Consider the following 15,264-nt stretch of genomic DNA (forward strand, 5'->3'; position numbering starts at 1 on the left):
CGCCCTAGAGAAGTCTGGGTGGAAAGAGGCGGGCTGTGGCGCAGATTGGGTCAGGCACGCGCGAGGGCAGCCCCGGAGGGCCGTCCCAGAGGCCCCCGCGCCACCCGGGTCCTAACAGGCAGCACCGCCTTCCGACACATGTGCGTGCAGCGCGATGCCCAAATCCAAGCGCGACAAGAAAGGTGAGTGAGGGGTGCGCCGCCGGCTGGCTGCCAGCTGCGGTGGGGACGTGAGTGGGACGCCAGGGCCTCCGCGAGGAGCTCCGAGTGGGACGCCGGGGCCTCCATGAGGAGCTCCGCGGACTAGCTGGGAGCTGCGAGAGGGCTTCGCGACTGGGGTCCGGAGTCTGCTCGGGTCAGGGGAACGGAGACTGTCTTGCCGAGCCTTGAGTGCCTTTCCAAACAGCTTCTGAGCACCCGATCTCGCCTTGGCCCACCTTTTCCACCCTAGCCCATCTTCCTTAGCTCTTCGCGCGCCCGCCACCCTGGCCGCTTTTCTTTTAAGACGGGTTTAATCCCAAATCTGGCCTTTTCACTTGCCGTTGCCTCTGCCTGGCATGCTTATGCTTCGGTCTTCGTGTGCCTGGGTCTGTCTCAGCTGACATTTCATAAGGTACGTCTTAAAAGGCCATTTCTGACTCTTTTATTGTGGTAGCGTCTCTCCCATACAGACACTATAGCACACTGAACAAATATACTTGGGAGGCTAGTACTATTGCATCCACACGACTCCTGAAACAGAATGCTACGGGCACCAGTGACAGTCACAACAAAGTTTATTGCAATGAGAGGCAAGGCCGATCGATGGGGACCAACACTCTTGATCAGAGTGCGGCCTCGAACAGCCAGGGTACAGAGTTTTTATAGCCAATCACATCGTTTTGTCATCACCTGGGAACAGAACAGAGAAACGGTTCCCAGACGAGTTAGAAACAGTTCCCAGATGAGTTAGAAACAGTTGCCGGATGAGGTGATTATTTTAGACTTTCTGCCGCTAAGTTGCAACCAGTGGATCTCCTTGACCTTGCCTCTGATGCTCTTTTCTTTGAACTTTTGTTTCCTTAGTTGGTGAAGCCTTATTTACAAGAGTATGAAGCATAATTTACAAGAGTAAAGCAAGGCTGTTATCTCTTGACCTTCAGTGTCAGAACAAAGCTGTTAGTTTTCAAGCTAGGGTGTCAACACAAAGCTGTTATCTCTCAAGCGACAGTTAGTCCTACACTACAATTTAACCCTTACAGTACTCTAGGCATTGGAGGATACAGCAGTTACAACAAGAAGGCCGAGAGGCCTCAATGAGTTTAACATTTAGTCACTGGAAATGTTATCCCCCAAAACACCAAAAATCCTATACGGTCAGATTCTAATGAGTCTTGTGGACTAAAGATAAAGAAGTGATATTTCATATAATGCAGCCAGAGAGAGGTCTCTGATGAGCTGACAAGTGAGCAGAAACCTAAAGAAAGGAAGTGAGCAATCCACGGAGTTACCCGGGAGAATGGTATTCCAAGGAGAGGGAAGATAAAGTGCAGAGGGGCTGTGTGGCTGGAGCAGAGTAAGCAAAGAAGGGGAGGGAGGTGGGCAAAGAAGGCAGGGCTTTACAAGCCTTTGCAAGTAATTGGCTTTCACACCCAGGTGAAATGGATAGCCACCTGGGAGCTTGAGCAGAGGGATGACAGGGTTTAACTTTTAAAAGATCACCCTAATTTCCTTGTTGAGAATAGACTGGGGAAAGTGAAGCTAGAGGGCAAGGCTGGAAGGAATGAGACCAGCAGCAATCCAAGAGAGGGTCACGCTGGCTTGGTCCACTGTTGTAGCAGTGAACCTGGTGGGAAATGGACAGTGGCGTTCTGTTTGCCTTCCTGTGCTGCCCTTACCCTGACTGGCATGATTGATTACCTTTCCAGGTATACGCCTTGTGGGTGCCAGGCAGACTGAATAAGAAATAGCCCCTTACTGGGGACACTCATGGCCTTGCATTTGATGCTTTGTTAAGTGTTTGTGGAATGACTGGGTTCGGTAGAGGGAACCCTGGTGAGATGGCAAATGCCAAACCCTCTGCATATGAGGAAATTGGGCCCCAGCTCTTGGTAGAGGTGCTTGCCCTCCCCAAAGAGACATTGCTGCATCCAAACTGCAGAACAGGTTGTAGCAGAGAAGGTAGAGTCCCCAGATTCATCATTCCACAGCTTAAGCCACCTAAGATTTTCTCTACACACCATGGGGAGCGGAGGGAGGGGATCAGGAAGGCCCCTGGCAAGCTAGGTATCCCTCTGAAAGCCGTCCAAGAACAGGAACAAGCCCTGCCCCCACACCTCAGTGCAGCTTTTTAGGTTAGCCTAATAGGAGCGAGGGAACACCTGGTTTGTCTAAGTAACAGGAAGTATATCAAGGGATCTCCAGGCTCAGGAACACTAGAGAGTTGGCATTCTGGGGACCCTGGGAATACAAAGCCCTGGTGCCTTTCCTCAGGCTGGCTTGGTCCAGCTGAGCTACCAAAGGGGAGAAGGAAATGAGCCTGCAAGGCTTCTGGATATGTGTCTCATCATCTATCTTTTTCTTCTTTGTATTAGTTTCCTTAACCAAAACTGCCAAGAAAGGCTTAGAACTGAAACAGAACCTGATAGAAGAGGTAAGAGCTCATTCTTTTTATCGGTTCAGATTTTGGTTTATAAAGGTGGCTATAGGGTTGTCAGGGAAATACTGTTTTTTAAAACACACACACACACACACAAACAACCACCACAAGGTGCTGGTTCAGCCCTTTTTCCTCCAGCAACAGCACCCAATAAAAACCCCCGTAGTAACGATTTCTGGTTTTCACAGAGCTCTTACTCTGTGCATGGCACCCCACTAAGTACTCCACGTGTGTTCCACTTCATTCATACGTGTCTATGAATAATGATCACTGTTATGCATCTAGGTAACAGAAACTTAGATTTGGTAGCCTGCCCAGTGTCAAAAAGCTGTACAATCACAGGGCACCTGGCTGGCTCAGTCTGTAGAGCATATGACTCTTGATCTCAGGGTCATGAGTTCAGGTCTCATGACGGGCATAGAACTTACTTTTGAAAGGTGGGGGTGCACCTGGGTGGCTCAGTCGTTAAGAATCTGACTTTGGCTCAGCTCATGATCACAGTTAGTGAGTTTGAGCCCCACATCAGGTCAGGTGAGCTCAAGGCTTTGGGTGAGCCCTACCTGCCTCGCTCTCTCTCTCTCAAAAAAAAAAAAAAAAAGCTCTGGGTTTACTAGATGTAAGTGTACCAGCCAGCCCCCTGTCTACATTGCTCCAAGGCTGCAAGCTGGATGACAGTAGATTGTCCTCCAGCACAGTGATTCCTTTTCCATGAGACCATGTCATGGCTGCAGCCAGCACTGTGGGCAGAGCAGGGCCAATGAGCCGCTTCTTCTTAGTAAATAATAAGGTGTTACAGATTTCCATTTCACAGGAGCCTTCCAAGTATGGCTGAGCGTTTCCGGGTTGTCAGTTAACGGGCAAAGCAAAGCGATCCATTCCACTCATGGCCACAGATAACCTGGGAAGACCATGGGATGTTGACCCATGGCCCAGCTTCCCCTGCGCTTTGAGATCACACCTGCTTTGCCTCAGGGGAGCCCCTGTAGTCCGTGATCATGACTTCAGTAATGGAAGTAAGGAGGAAATGACGAGATTAGAGCCTCCAGCTCTAAACTTCCACGGTTGTTAGGGACCTAGAGCAGATTTTTTCCCATCTGAAGCCCAACCCGTGCTGCCCCTTGAACTCCAGAACCCCATGAATTGTCCCGCAGCTTCGGAAATGTGTGGACACATACAAGTACCTTTTCATCTTCTCCGTGGCCAACATGAGGAACAGCAAGCTGAAGGACATCCGGAACGCCTGGAAGCACAGCCGGTGAGCAGGTGGCGGGAAGAGGGCCTTTCTGAGTAGAGAAGCAGCCAGGGTGCTCTCAGAGCAAGGGGCGGTTATTGACCCTGCGGATACCACCTTATTAAGGAGAAAGTGCCACACCCCCCAGAGGCACTTTTTAGCTGTTAAAAATGGCCTTGTGTTGAGCTTCTCAGGGGCAGGATTTGGTAGTTGCTCAGGGAATGCCTGAGTAATGATCCCTCAGGAGAAGGGGCATCCTTATCCCTGGAGGCTGGTCCTTTTGGGAACGTCCCATCAGCTTTAAAATGTTGATGTGTCCTCTGAAATGACACAGTGACTAGAGAGCCATGTGGCGGGTACCTGCCCCTTGGGTGAGTCTCTGACGGTACGAGTGAGTCCTGGTGTGGCTCAGACCGGTGACTGTGCCTCTTCCACGTTACCAGATTGGGGCGCTTAGTGGGTCACGTAACACCCACGAGCTGGTAGTCAGCATACTGTGAACGTTGAGGCCTTCAGGCAGGAAAATCACGAGAGGGGTCCTTGGCTGTGGACAGAGCAGGCAGGGCTGTGTGGAAGAAGTAGGAGCCTCTGGCCACACCTCCTGCTGCGGAACAGTCTGGGCCTGCGCTCGGGCTCCCCGGAACCAGAGCTGGTTTGCACCTAACGGGGGGAGGGTGGGCAGGGCGCTTCCTTCACAGACCTCTCTTTTTCTGTGTAGGATGTTCTTTGGCAAAAACAAAGTGATGATGGTGGCCTTGGGTCGGAGCCCAGCTGACGAGTACAAGGACAACCTGCATCAGGTGAATTTCTGGCCAGTGGCGGGATCAGTGAGAGCAAGGCCTGACTTACTGCTCGGTTCTCCTTTAAACCCCGGACTCAGAATAGCACCCCTGCCCCACCAGCTCCTGACAACCAAAAACATCTCCAGATTTTGCCAGATGTCTAACGAGACTGGGCTGACCCTCTTTTGTTCTGTAGGTCAGCAAGAAGTTGAGGGGTGAGGTCGGTCTCCTTTTCACCAACCGCACCAAGGAGGAAGTGAATGAGTAAGTGTTACTGAGGAGCAGCAGGGAAGGAATAATCCTGGTACTCTGTACAGTATGGAGGCGTTGAGTCAAAACTGGTTCCTGGAACACTGCTCCTGGGTCTTCCTTCTCTGCAGCATCGTGCTCCAGGCTGACTGCTGGTCAGCAGCAGAGATGGACAGGGAGGTGGGGGTTGGGGGAGAAGAGGCCAGGGGGCCTGACTTCATGCGGGGCTGGGGGGCCAGTCAGGAGCCTCCCCTCCTACCACTGATCTTTTCCCAAAGGTGGTTCACAAAATACACAGAAATGGACTTCGCTCGAGCTGGAAACAAAGCAACTTTCACCGTGACCCTGGACCCGGGCCCCCTGGAGCAGTTCCCCCACTCCATGGAGCCACAGCTGAGGCAGCTGGGCCTGCCCACTGCCCTCAAGAGAGGTACGGGTTAGTCCCTGTAGCGGAAACGTCACAACTTAGCTGCCAGGAATGCAAGCTTGTGAGCTCAACAGACCCCGTCTGGCTCTATGGCTGAGCAGGTTATTTCTGCTGGCCTCCATTTTCTCCTGTGAAAGTGGGACTGAGTGACCACCTCTTGGTCGGGACGACAGTGACAGTAACTTGCAGCCAGAATTCAGCTAAAGGACACAAGGGAGGCTTCATCCCCCCACAGACCCTCCTGAACGCTTGCTGGTTTAGCACGAGTGTGCTGGGGTTGGGCAAGGTGGAGTGGGGTCAGGGGTGCCAGCCAGCCCCCTCCCGGCTCTGGGCGGCGGGCAGAGAGCTGTGCGCAGGCCTCTGTGCAGAAGTCACTGTGTGGGGTCCCCTTCTCTGTAGGTGTGGTGACCCTGCTGTCTGACTACGAGGTGTGCAAGGAGGGCGACGTGCTGACCCCAGAGCAGGCCCGCGTGCTGGTGAGTCTGACCCCTTCTGCATCCTGTGGCCTGTAGCACAAGGGACCATGGCCACTTGGTGCCACACATGCTCCTCCTGACCGTTGGTTCCCTTTACACATCTCTTGCAGAAGCTTTTTGGGTATGAGATGGCTGAATTCAAGGTCACCATCAAATACATGTGGGACGCACAGTCTGGAAGCTTCCAGCCGATGGGAGAGGACTTGCCTGAGAGTGCGCCCGAGTCAGCAGAAGAATCAGAGGGTGAAGACGACTGACAGGCGCTTGGGGCCAGGACACATGGGACTGCCGCCCCGCTGGGGGAGCAGCAGGGGAAGACGGATGGACTGCTTTTCTATAAGGTGTAAAACTATCTGCAGGATGACTCCCTGTGGACAACAAAGAGGAATTTTCCTAGAAAAAAGACCTTGGCTTGGGCTTTGGTTTGGATTCCTAGGATGCCTTTCCTTTACCGCGAGCCAGCTTCCCGCGCTGGCTCCTGCGTGACGGCTGGGGTGGGAGAGCCGCCACCTGCACTGGCAATTCGCTCCTCTGGCCTCTGTGTCCCCCTACTGGACACGGGGTTTGCCAAGGAATACGGGAGCCCTGGCCGCCCTTCCTTCCGCTTTCTTCCCCTCCTCCCAAACCAGGGCCGGGAGTCTTACAGAGAAGGAGGGAAACTTTCACTAAGACGAGAGTAAAGCCACTGCTGAAACCCAGAGCAGATATTAAAACTGCTCAACAGCATACCGGCACCTCTTATTCTTGGTAGTGACTCCAGCGGTAGGTTTTTACCTAAATTGTTCTTGGTGGCAAGTATCCCGCGAAGGATCTCTGAGTGACAGGAAATCTTCGGGATGTGTGGCCCTCTTTCTCTTTTGTGTATAGCAGCATGAGTGCCATCTCCAGGCGCAGTGTCGAGAGATCAGGCTGGATTCGGGACAGGAGGCTGGGAAGCCTAATCCGTGCTCCTGCCCTCTCCCCCCAAGCCCTCGGGAAGGACAGGAACCAGGCTGCAGGCAGCAGAGGAAACAGATTCACCAGGTTCGCTCCCGGGCTGGGCAGCCAGGTCTAGCACCTGCTTTGTCCAAGCAGGAAGTGGCCGAGTGGACCACAGCCCCAGCCCTTTCACGTGAAGGCAGCTGGGGGCACTGTGGGAATAGAGGAGATAAACAGCTTGTGAACTGGGACTGGAGAGAGAAAACAGGCTCACTAAAGCCGTTTAAGGCCCAGGGCGAAAGTGTGAAAGACAAGGCCCTCTGCCACCTCAAGCCAGCACTGGCCCTAGCAGAAGTCATCGGGACGCTGGTGACAGCCAGGTGCCAGGCTGCATGACGGGGCTATAGGGGCCCTTCCTCAGTCGCCAGGTTCTGTGCCAGCTGCTCCAGGCTGGACATGCCCAGGATGACTGCACCCCCCCCCCATGAGCACCTTGCAAGGGGAGACAGCCACATGGCAACCGTTACTGCACCATAGCAACCAGCCCTGCCCCGCCCCTGCCGAGACCTGGCATCGGATGTCTGCCTACATCCTACATTATTCCAGAAACAATTTATGTCTTGAAAGCCTTGCCTCTGCAGACTCCTCTGCAGGCAGACGTGAGTTCAGAGCCACTCCCCTGCGCTGGTCGGCAGCTGGGTAAACCTGGGTTAGTCACTTGACCTCCCCGAGCTTCAGACTTCCTATACTATGCAGGGTGGCTGTGGGAATTAAAATTTTGTGAAGGATTTACTTCAGGCCTGGCACTTATCCACTCAAGAAAGGGCAGCCCTCAGTAGGCCATGGCTCGAGCCAGAGGAAGGTGTTAGGGACACACAGGACAGCAGAGAAGGGAACCCTGCCAGGCACAGAGTCAGACTCTGCGGAGTGTGCCCCCTGGGACAGAACAAACGCTAATGGCTAAAAGGTGTCCGTTTCAGAGTCCAATCTGTGCTCATGTAGCTGCGGGACCTTAACAGCCTCTGAAATGTTTCCCCACACGTAAAATTGGGATAATCACACTTCTAGGGCCAGTGGAGCGCATAATGTGGCATTAAGGAAACCGGATTAGCATGAAGAAATACTGGAAGAAAAGGAATAATCTCAGAAACCATCAAATAATTGTGTAGCCCTCTCCCTTCCGTTGTCCCCCTCAGCCCACCAAACAAGAAAGGGGAAAAACACGTCCGGGACAGCAGGTTACCTGGAGCTGGGGCGCTGCCGCAGTGTGCAGCCTGCACGGCCTTCTCCATCAGGGCAATGGTCTTGAAGTGGTGTTCCTTCCAGAAGCTGGGCAGGTGGGGAGGGTGGCACAGCGGTCAGTGCCAGGAGGTTACTCCAGGGCAGGTATCCCCACGCCGGTCCCTGAGGCGCTGAGAAGCCAACCTCTTAGCATGCATGTGGCCTTCCGGTCCCTCAGTGGGGCATCTTGTAGTCTGGTGGTGGGGGTAGAGAGCACACGGTGGGCAAGAATGCTTGCATTTAACATGCTCACTTCACTAGGTGTGAACAACACAACCCCCCAAATCAGGACCCAGGTCACCAGGGTGCCGCCTGCCACCAGCCCCACAAGTCCCACCTCTGAGCTTGGCTGAAGCCACCTGCCTCCACTTTTCCCTGCTCAGTGAGGAGAGGGGATGCTCCGTGCCAGCCCCTTACAGCAAATGCAGAATGTAAAGGAGATAATGGACCCCGTCATGCTTTGTAAACTAAAGAGCAGACGACGTCAAAACTATCAGGCCTTGATTCCGCAGGGTGAAGCCCAGGCCCTGGCTGCTTCACTGCGTGGGGCAATGGCTCCTAAAGTGACAACCTGGCCTGAAAGGTCAGAAAATGCAGTGAGGAGAGGGGGATGCTGGATGAGGATTGGCATCACAGCAGTGCACACAGAGTGATCTCACGTATCAGACACTTTAAAAGTCCTTGGCCCGGGGTGCCTTGGGGGCTCAGTCGGTTGAGCATCCGGCTTCGGCTCATGTCATGATCTCACAGTTCGTGGGTTCGAGCCCCACATCAGGCTCTGTGCTGACCGCTTGCTCAGAGCCTGGAGCCCGCTTCGGATTCTGTGTCTCCTTCTCTCTCTGCCCCTCCCCCGCTCACGCTTTGTCTCACTCTGTTTCTCAAAAATAAAAATGGAAAAAAAAAAATGAAAAGAAAAAAAAAAGTCCTTGGCCCTTTGAACAATACTAACATTGGAGCCCCCTGCACAAAACTCAGCTTCTTGTTCTGGTCCCAGCGACGCTGGGGTGGGGGAGGCAAGTAAACTACACACAGAAATTAACCTTGGAGGCTCACTTCCTTAATGTAGAAAGATTCAGTAGGAGCTTTCCAGCAATCCATGGATGGCGTCTAGATCTGGTAAATGGAGGAACAGCAATAAGGTGTGCATTTCAGGGCTCTCGCAGTAAAGAGCTGTCTAAATCCTCACGACTGATGAGTGCAACTTGGAAACGGGTTGCTTTGAGCCATGGGTACATATTGATGGCTTTTTCAAATTTTAGAAAGTGGGAAATGGAAGGGAAGAAGGCTGATCCCAACATTTGTTCAACTGTAACTATCGACATTGGTAATGATTTCATGGCCAAGAGATTACAAAACTTAGATTCCTTTGCCCGAGGTGAAGGGCCCGCTAGCAGTGGGGCAGGAGTGCCAGGTTTCCCAAGTCCTCATCCATGGGCCCCCCTCCCGCTGTGCGCAGCGGGTGAGCCCTTCCAGGGAGAGTCTTGGGGACCCGCCAGAAGGCCCAGAGATCACATTCCCAGTCCAGGCCCTAATCCCTCCCAGGAGACATAATATGGTGGCAGCGGGGATCGGGGAAGAGTCAGGAATGCAGGGGCCTCGGTCTGAGCACCAGGAGGAGGTGCCGGTCCACAGGAAATCAGCCCCGGAGACCCCCTATTTCAGACTAGGGGGACCCAGGCCAACTCTTGTCCTGACACGGCCCACCTCCAGCTCACCTTTTCTTGTACGTCTCAGCCCAGTTATCCCCAAAGAAGCAGTCCACAGGTGGTTTCCCACCATCGTCCTACGTGTACTTGCCGGTCAGCGGGAAGACTGCCATCAGATCCACTGGCCCCCACCACTCCCACAAGCTGTTCCAGACTGGCGGGGGGATGGCAGGGAACCCAGGAGAGCCAGAGGACCCAGCCCAGCCTCCCAGGTCCTGGGCCGGGCATCTACTATGTCAGGAATAGTCAGACACAGGGGCCGGGAATGCCCTCCCGCCCAGGGGGAGCCTGTCCACACAGCAGCCCATACCAGCCTGAGAGTTGTAGGCGTAGAACCTCAATCCAAAGTGCCTGAGACAGGGAAGGAGCTCCATTTCCACCTGCTGGGTGGTGGCCTTGTACATGTCCTGCAGATAGAAGAGCCAGATGGAGAGGGTACACATGTCAAAGGAAGAGACCTCAAATCTTCCCTTGCAGAACCCCCAGTTTGCACCCTATCACTCCTAGGGCCTTAACACTCAGGGCGTATACTTAGTGGAAGGAAAATTCATTTATTCAGCCAACATTTCTGAACACCAACTATGGGCTGGACATTGAATTTCCATCCACACGCCCAAAGGACAAGGCCTCAGCCCTGAGAGATTTAATAGCAAGGTAGAGCGTAAACGGGTATAATCGAGACAAGCCTCAAGTACACTAGTAAGTTCTGTGAGCAGTGCCTGGCACCAAGTAGGGGTTCAAACATTTGGTGGATGAATGAGAAGGAGATACGTAGAGTCTGAGATCTCAGGCTCCTCTGGGGCATCGAGATGGGCCATCTAAGCGGGGCCTGAGCGCTTACATCTACCAGGGAGAAGGGGAGGAGTGGTCCAGGCTGACGCACAGAGACAGGGCGGGAAGGAAGGGCCCGAGGAGCACATGCGGGCCATGAGGGGAGCCAGGGCCAGAGCCAACAGGTGCCCGTGGGTCAAGCTGAGGAGCCTGCCCCTCATCCCCATGGCACCCGGCAGCCCTCTACAGGCTGTCGGCAGGGGAGTGGCTGCTAGGGAGAGGGCACAGGGGGCAGTCGGAGGGGCCAGGGGAACCCGGGATCAGCAGCAGCCCCGCGGACGGGCCCTGCAGCCCTGGCCCTCACCTGGTACACGGTGGGCAGGATCCAGCCGTTGCTCTTGCAGAGGGTACAGATCTCGGCCACCTCCCAGGCAGCATAGTTGGAGAGGCCAAGCTCCACAAACTTGCCCTGCAGAGGAGAGGCCTCAGTCAGAAGCCGCCACGGCCCAGGACTCTAGAAAGGGGAGACAGGGGTGGGGACCCGGGCAGCGGGGTCTGCCCCCAGCTCTGCTCTGGGACTCCCCTGGTGCCTCCACTCTCCTGGGTAACGGCAGGCCAAGGAGAGGACCGGCAGACCACTTCCTGGAGCTCGGAGGCTGGCCTCACCTCCTGGTGTAGCTGGTGGCAGGCACGCAGCGTCTCTTCCACGGGGGTGTCGTGGTCAGGGGCATGCAGGTAGAAGAGGTCCACCCTGGAGCACTGCAGCCGCTTCAGCGATGTCTCCAGCTGGGTCCGGAGACTGTCAGGCTTCAGCGATTTCCCTTCCCAGGGATTGGCCTTGGTGGCGACTTTTGCTTTGGGGGGAGTAAAATTAGAGTTCAAACCAGTCTGCTGAACACTGGAGAGAGTCTAGCGTAATGGCTAAGACACATCTGGGTTTGTATCCCAACTCTGCCATTACTAGCTCTGTGACCTTGGCCAAGTCACTTAACCTCTCTGAGCCTCAATATTCTCAACTGTCAACTGGTAGTGACCATGGTACTATCTTGCATGGTGGTCCCAAGGATTGATCAGAACCTGAATGGACGTGCTCATTGTCATCACTGTGATGGATTATTTACCAGGCACTAAGGGCTGGTAGAGCCAACAGTTGGTCCCTGCCCTCAAGGACTCACTGTCTAAGGGGCTACTACACAGTAAGTGAGGCAATGATATGTACAAGGTGCTAGGGGAGCCCAGAGCATAGAGGCATGAGGCCCCCTGGGAGTTCAGGGAAAGCTTCCTTTAGAATCTGAATCTTGGTCTCCAAGGAGAAGTCAGCAGCTGCCAGTTGAGGAAGGGCGAGAAGTTCATTCCAGAGGGTGAGGACAAGGGCAAAAGCCCAGAGGAAAAGAACAGAGGAGCCATGCCTGCAGTTCCAGGGATCTGCAGCACCGGGTTCAGGCGGGTGCACGAGGCAAGAGAAGGCCCGCAGACCTGACGCAAAGAGACTTGAGAGCACCCTGTGGAATCTGGACTTTACAGGGCCACAGGGAGCCTCTGAACACCTTCCAGCTGGGGAGCTAAGTGGACGGTCTTGCAGTTTTGAAAGATGAATCTGAACAAAGCATGGATAAAGAGCCTCGGGCAGGTCCGGAACCAGGGAGACCAGCAAGGGGACCATGGCAGGAAATCAGGAAAGAGGGGCAAGAGGCTGGAGCAAGGGCCCCGGGGAAGGAAACGCAGGAACCCATCAGAGAAATAGCCCCGTGCCATCTGCGTTGAGTCAGGTTCATTACATACTTTTCTCTCGAGCCCCCATTAAGAATCCAGGGTGGCCGGACTGATGGGTGGGAGGAGGGCCCTCTCTGCACATTTGGGGCTTGGCCAGTCAGCTCAGCCGACCAGAGGGCAGTCAGCGGGATAGAGGACGGCCCACTTGGAAAAGTTTCATTCCCTCACCTCCTCATCCTCTGCCCCTCCCTGTTCTTCAAGTGAATTAAACTTTGGATCTGAGGTTTGAGGACTTTGGCCCAGCCAGCTCCGACCGGAAAGAAGGAAGAGAAGGAGGGCTTGGAGAAGAAAACACCTTCAGGAATAAGACCAGAGCGGTCAGAGAGGCAACCAGGTGATCTGGAAAGCGTGAGCACCGAGACGCAGGCATGTTCTCTTGTTCCAGATCCAGCATGCTGTGAATCACGGGAGAAACCAGGCAAGACTCTACGAGAGGGGAGAAGAGCTTGAGTGACACGGCGCGTGTCCTAATAACACTACCGATAGTAACAGCCAGTATCGCTGAGCCCTCCCTGTACCCGCCCAGCACTGCCCGAAGCTTTTCACATGGCATCAGACCGAGAATGGACGTTCCCCCGCCCACACACAAACCCTCCACGTAGCTACATCTGCCTGCTCCAACACCCTTGGCTTTGCCAAATCGCACTCCCTTGGCACCCCTGCTGCCCACCGTGTGGACGCCTGTTCTCTTCTTACTCCTTGGCGGACTCTATCAGTTCTTCAGTGTCTAATGTTCCCTCTCCTGAGCTTTCTTCAACGGCCCCTGGGGAAATGCTCCCTCTTGTGGGCTTTCCCCAGCCTCCTCTGGAATCCTAGTTCCCTGGACGGGGTTAATGCCAATTTCCCTTCTATGACCTCAGAGGCTAGCACGGAGGGCAGTTAGAAACGCTACCACCTCCCCTCTCCCATCCTGCCCGCTCTGCCCACTGAGTAACCGCAGCTGCTAGGCACTGCCAGGCACTGCCAGTCTCGTGAAGTGGGAGGCACTGCCGACTGAACGTGGCACCCCGAGCTCCACAGAGCAAAGTCTAGGGCCCAGAGCAAGGAGGATGCAGATCTCCCACCGGTCCCAAAGTCTGATCCGGGGCTGTGCCAGGGAATGCCAGAACAGTAGGGGCAGGGTTCTGGCAGATCGGCCGGCACAGGGCACCCGCGGGGACGGGAAAGGGGGCAGGCACTGCACAGCGCCAGATTCCAACCCTTTCAGTGCCCTGTAGAAGAGCTAACCAAGGTGTCCCAGACTGGACCTGGGTGGGACATTCCTGTAGGGACGGTCCTGGACGATCTTCTCGGAAGGGAAAAGAGAAAAGGAAGGAGGTCAGGACAAAGAATGTCCGGCTGTCTGGAGCTAGACGTTCACGGAGCTGCCGGGAGGTCGGCGCCCGGGAGGGACGCGCGGCTGGGACACGGCTGGGGCCGGCTGGGCGCCGCAAAGTGCACGGGAGGGACAAGTTACCTCTGCAGTCGCCGCCGCCCAGCCCGAGGCCCAGGCCGCCCAGGATGCTCTCGGACTGGCCGTCGCTGTACATGAAGGCCGTGTCCAGCTCCGTGTGGCCGCGCTCCAGGAAGGCGCGCACGGCCGCGGCGCTGGCTAGGGCGTCCATGCGGCGCCCCATTTCCAAGGTGCCCAGCACTGTGGCGGGTCAGGCCGGGGCCCCCGAAGCGGCCCGCGCGGCGACAGGGGCCGGGACTTGGCGGCGGCGGCGGCGGGCCACTCTGGCGCCCCCGGGCGTGGAGCGCTGCCGTCGGGGGGCGGCGGGAGTCAGCGCCAGCCGAAATCCGCTCTGAGGTGTCTCGGGCCACGCCCACCGGCGTTGGGGGCGGAGTTCGGAGGCCGAAGGGGGCAGGGCTTTGGGGACCGCGTGCGCTTGGTTGAGGCGGGTCTCGGCCCTGGGTCAGGAGGGTTGAGCTAGTTCTGAGGGTTTCCAGTGAACCCGAAGGCCAACGGCTGGCCCTCCTGGGGCCTCGCTGCCACGTCTCCCCACCTCCCTCGGCCTCCCCTCGCCCTGAACTGTTCCGGGGGCCCAGCGTCGCGCTAAAGTGTCCCGATGTGAGAGGCCTTGGCTGGGGGAATGTGGCCCTCCGGGCTGTCCCGCCGCCGTGCGTGTGTGATCCCTCCAGTTCCGACTTGCCAAAGGCTTTAGCCCGAGGCCCTGTGGAGTGACAAGCAGAGACAGTCAGCCTCGGATTAATCTATCCCAGCAAAAATACCTTTCCAACATGAAGGCAAAATAAAGGCTCTGTTCAGACAAGCAGAGGGACAGAGCATTCACAGCAAATTTTCACTGTTAGAAGTATCTGTAGACCGAAGGAATTCGATTTTCGAATTTACCCACACAAAACATGAGGGGTGCTGGAGGTGGTCAACGTGGGTGAATACAAAACACATTTATTTAAACTTTAAAAAAGATCATTGCGTTTTTATAAAATTAAACAGAAGTTTACCATATGACTCCCCGAAAGCCTATGTTCACACAAAAGTCTACACACCTGTGTTTAAAATTTTTTTTAATGTTTATTTAGTTTTGAGAGACAGAGTGTGAGTGGGGGAGGGGCAGAGAGAGAGGGAGACACAGAATCGGAAGCAGGCTCCAGGCTCTGAGCCATCAGCCCAGAGCCCGACGCGGGGCTCGAACTCACAGACCGCGAGATCATGACCTGAGCTAAAGTTGGATGCTTAACCGACTGAGCCACCAAGGTGCCCCTAAATTTTTTTTTTTAATGTTTATTTACTTTTGAGAGACAGAGAGAGACTGTGAATGGGGGAAGAGGAGAAAGAGAGGGAGACAAGGATCAGAAGCAGGCTCTGTGCTGACAGCAGTGAGCCTGATGAGGGGCTCCAACTCACAAACTGTAAGAATATTACCTGAGCTGAAGTCGGAGGCTTAACCTACTGAGCCACCCAGGTGCCTGGGAGCCATCCATTTTATTGTGGGTGAAGACAAAGAAGGGTGACTGCTTTTGTAGAGAATGACATTTTGTCTGTAAGGTGTCTCCCGCTAGCTGACAAATG

The 15,264-nt window shown here is 55.0% G+C and overlaps 2 protein-coding genes across 2 annotated transcripts; one reads left to right on the plus strand and one right to left on the minus strand.

The window, feature by feature from the left end:
• Positions 1-69: 69 nt before the first annotated feature.
• On the plus strand, positions 70-6,528 carry MRTO4 (MRT4 homolog, ribosome maturation factor). The gene is made up of 8 exons (XM_043573909.1): positions 70-182; positions 2,573-2,631; positions 3,789-3,892; positions 4,587-4,668; positions 4,847-4,914; positions 5,178-5,329; positions 5,726-5,802; positions 5,913-6,528. The coding sequence occupies exons 1-8, from the start codon at positions 155-157 to the stop codon at positions 6,057-6,059; spliced, it is 717 nt and encodes a 238-aa protein (XP_043429844.1). The 5' UTR covers positions 70-154; the 3' UTR covers positions 6,060-6,528.
• LOC122482056 (aflatoxin B1 aldehyde reductase member 2-like) lies at positions 5,924-14,473 on the minus strand. The gene is given in 6 exon segments (XM_043578474.1): positions 5,924-9,114; positions 10,018-10,114; positions 10,843-10,947; positions 11,145-11,332; positions 13,708-14,141; positions 14,463-14,473. Coding segments are annotated over 6 exon segments (876 nt in total). The 3' UTR covers positions 5,924-9,073.
• Positions 14,474-15,264: the final 791 nt, after the last annotated feature.

This window comes from Prionailurus bengalensis, chromosome C1, assembly GCF_016509475.1.
Source record: "Prionailurus bengalensis isolate Pbe53 chromosome C1, Fcat_Pben_1.1_paternal_pri, whole genome shotgun sequence".
NCBI classification, from domain to species: Eukaryota; Metazoa; Chordata; class Mammalia; order Carnivora; family Felidae; genus Prionailurus; species Prionailurus bengalensis.

Bases quoted from the DNA above. Each gene is read 5' to 3' on its own strand.
- MRTO4 (XM_043573909.1), top strand. From the start codon at position 155: ATGCCCAAATCCAAGCGCGACAAGAAAG. The intron at 183-2,572 runs GTGAGTGAGGGG...TCTTTGTATTAG, and splicing joins ATCCAAGCGCGACAAGAAAG to TTTCCTTAACCAAAACTGCC. The intron at 3,893-4,586 runs GTGAGCAGGTGG...TTTTCTGTGTAG, and splicing joins AACGCCTGGAAGCACAGCCG to GATGTTCTTTGGCAAAAACA.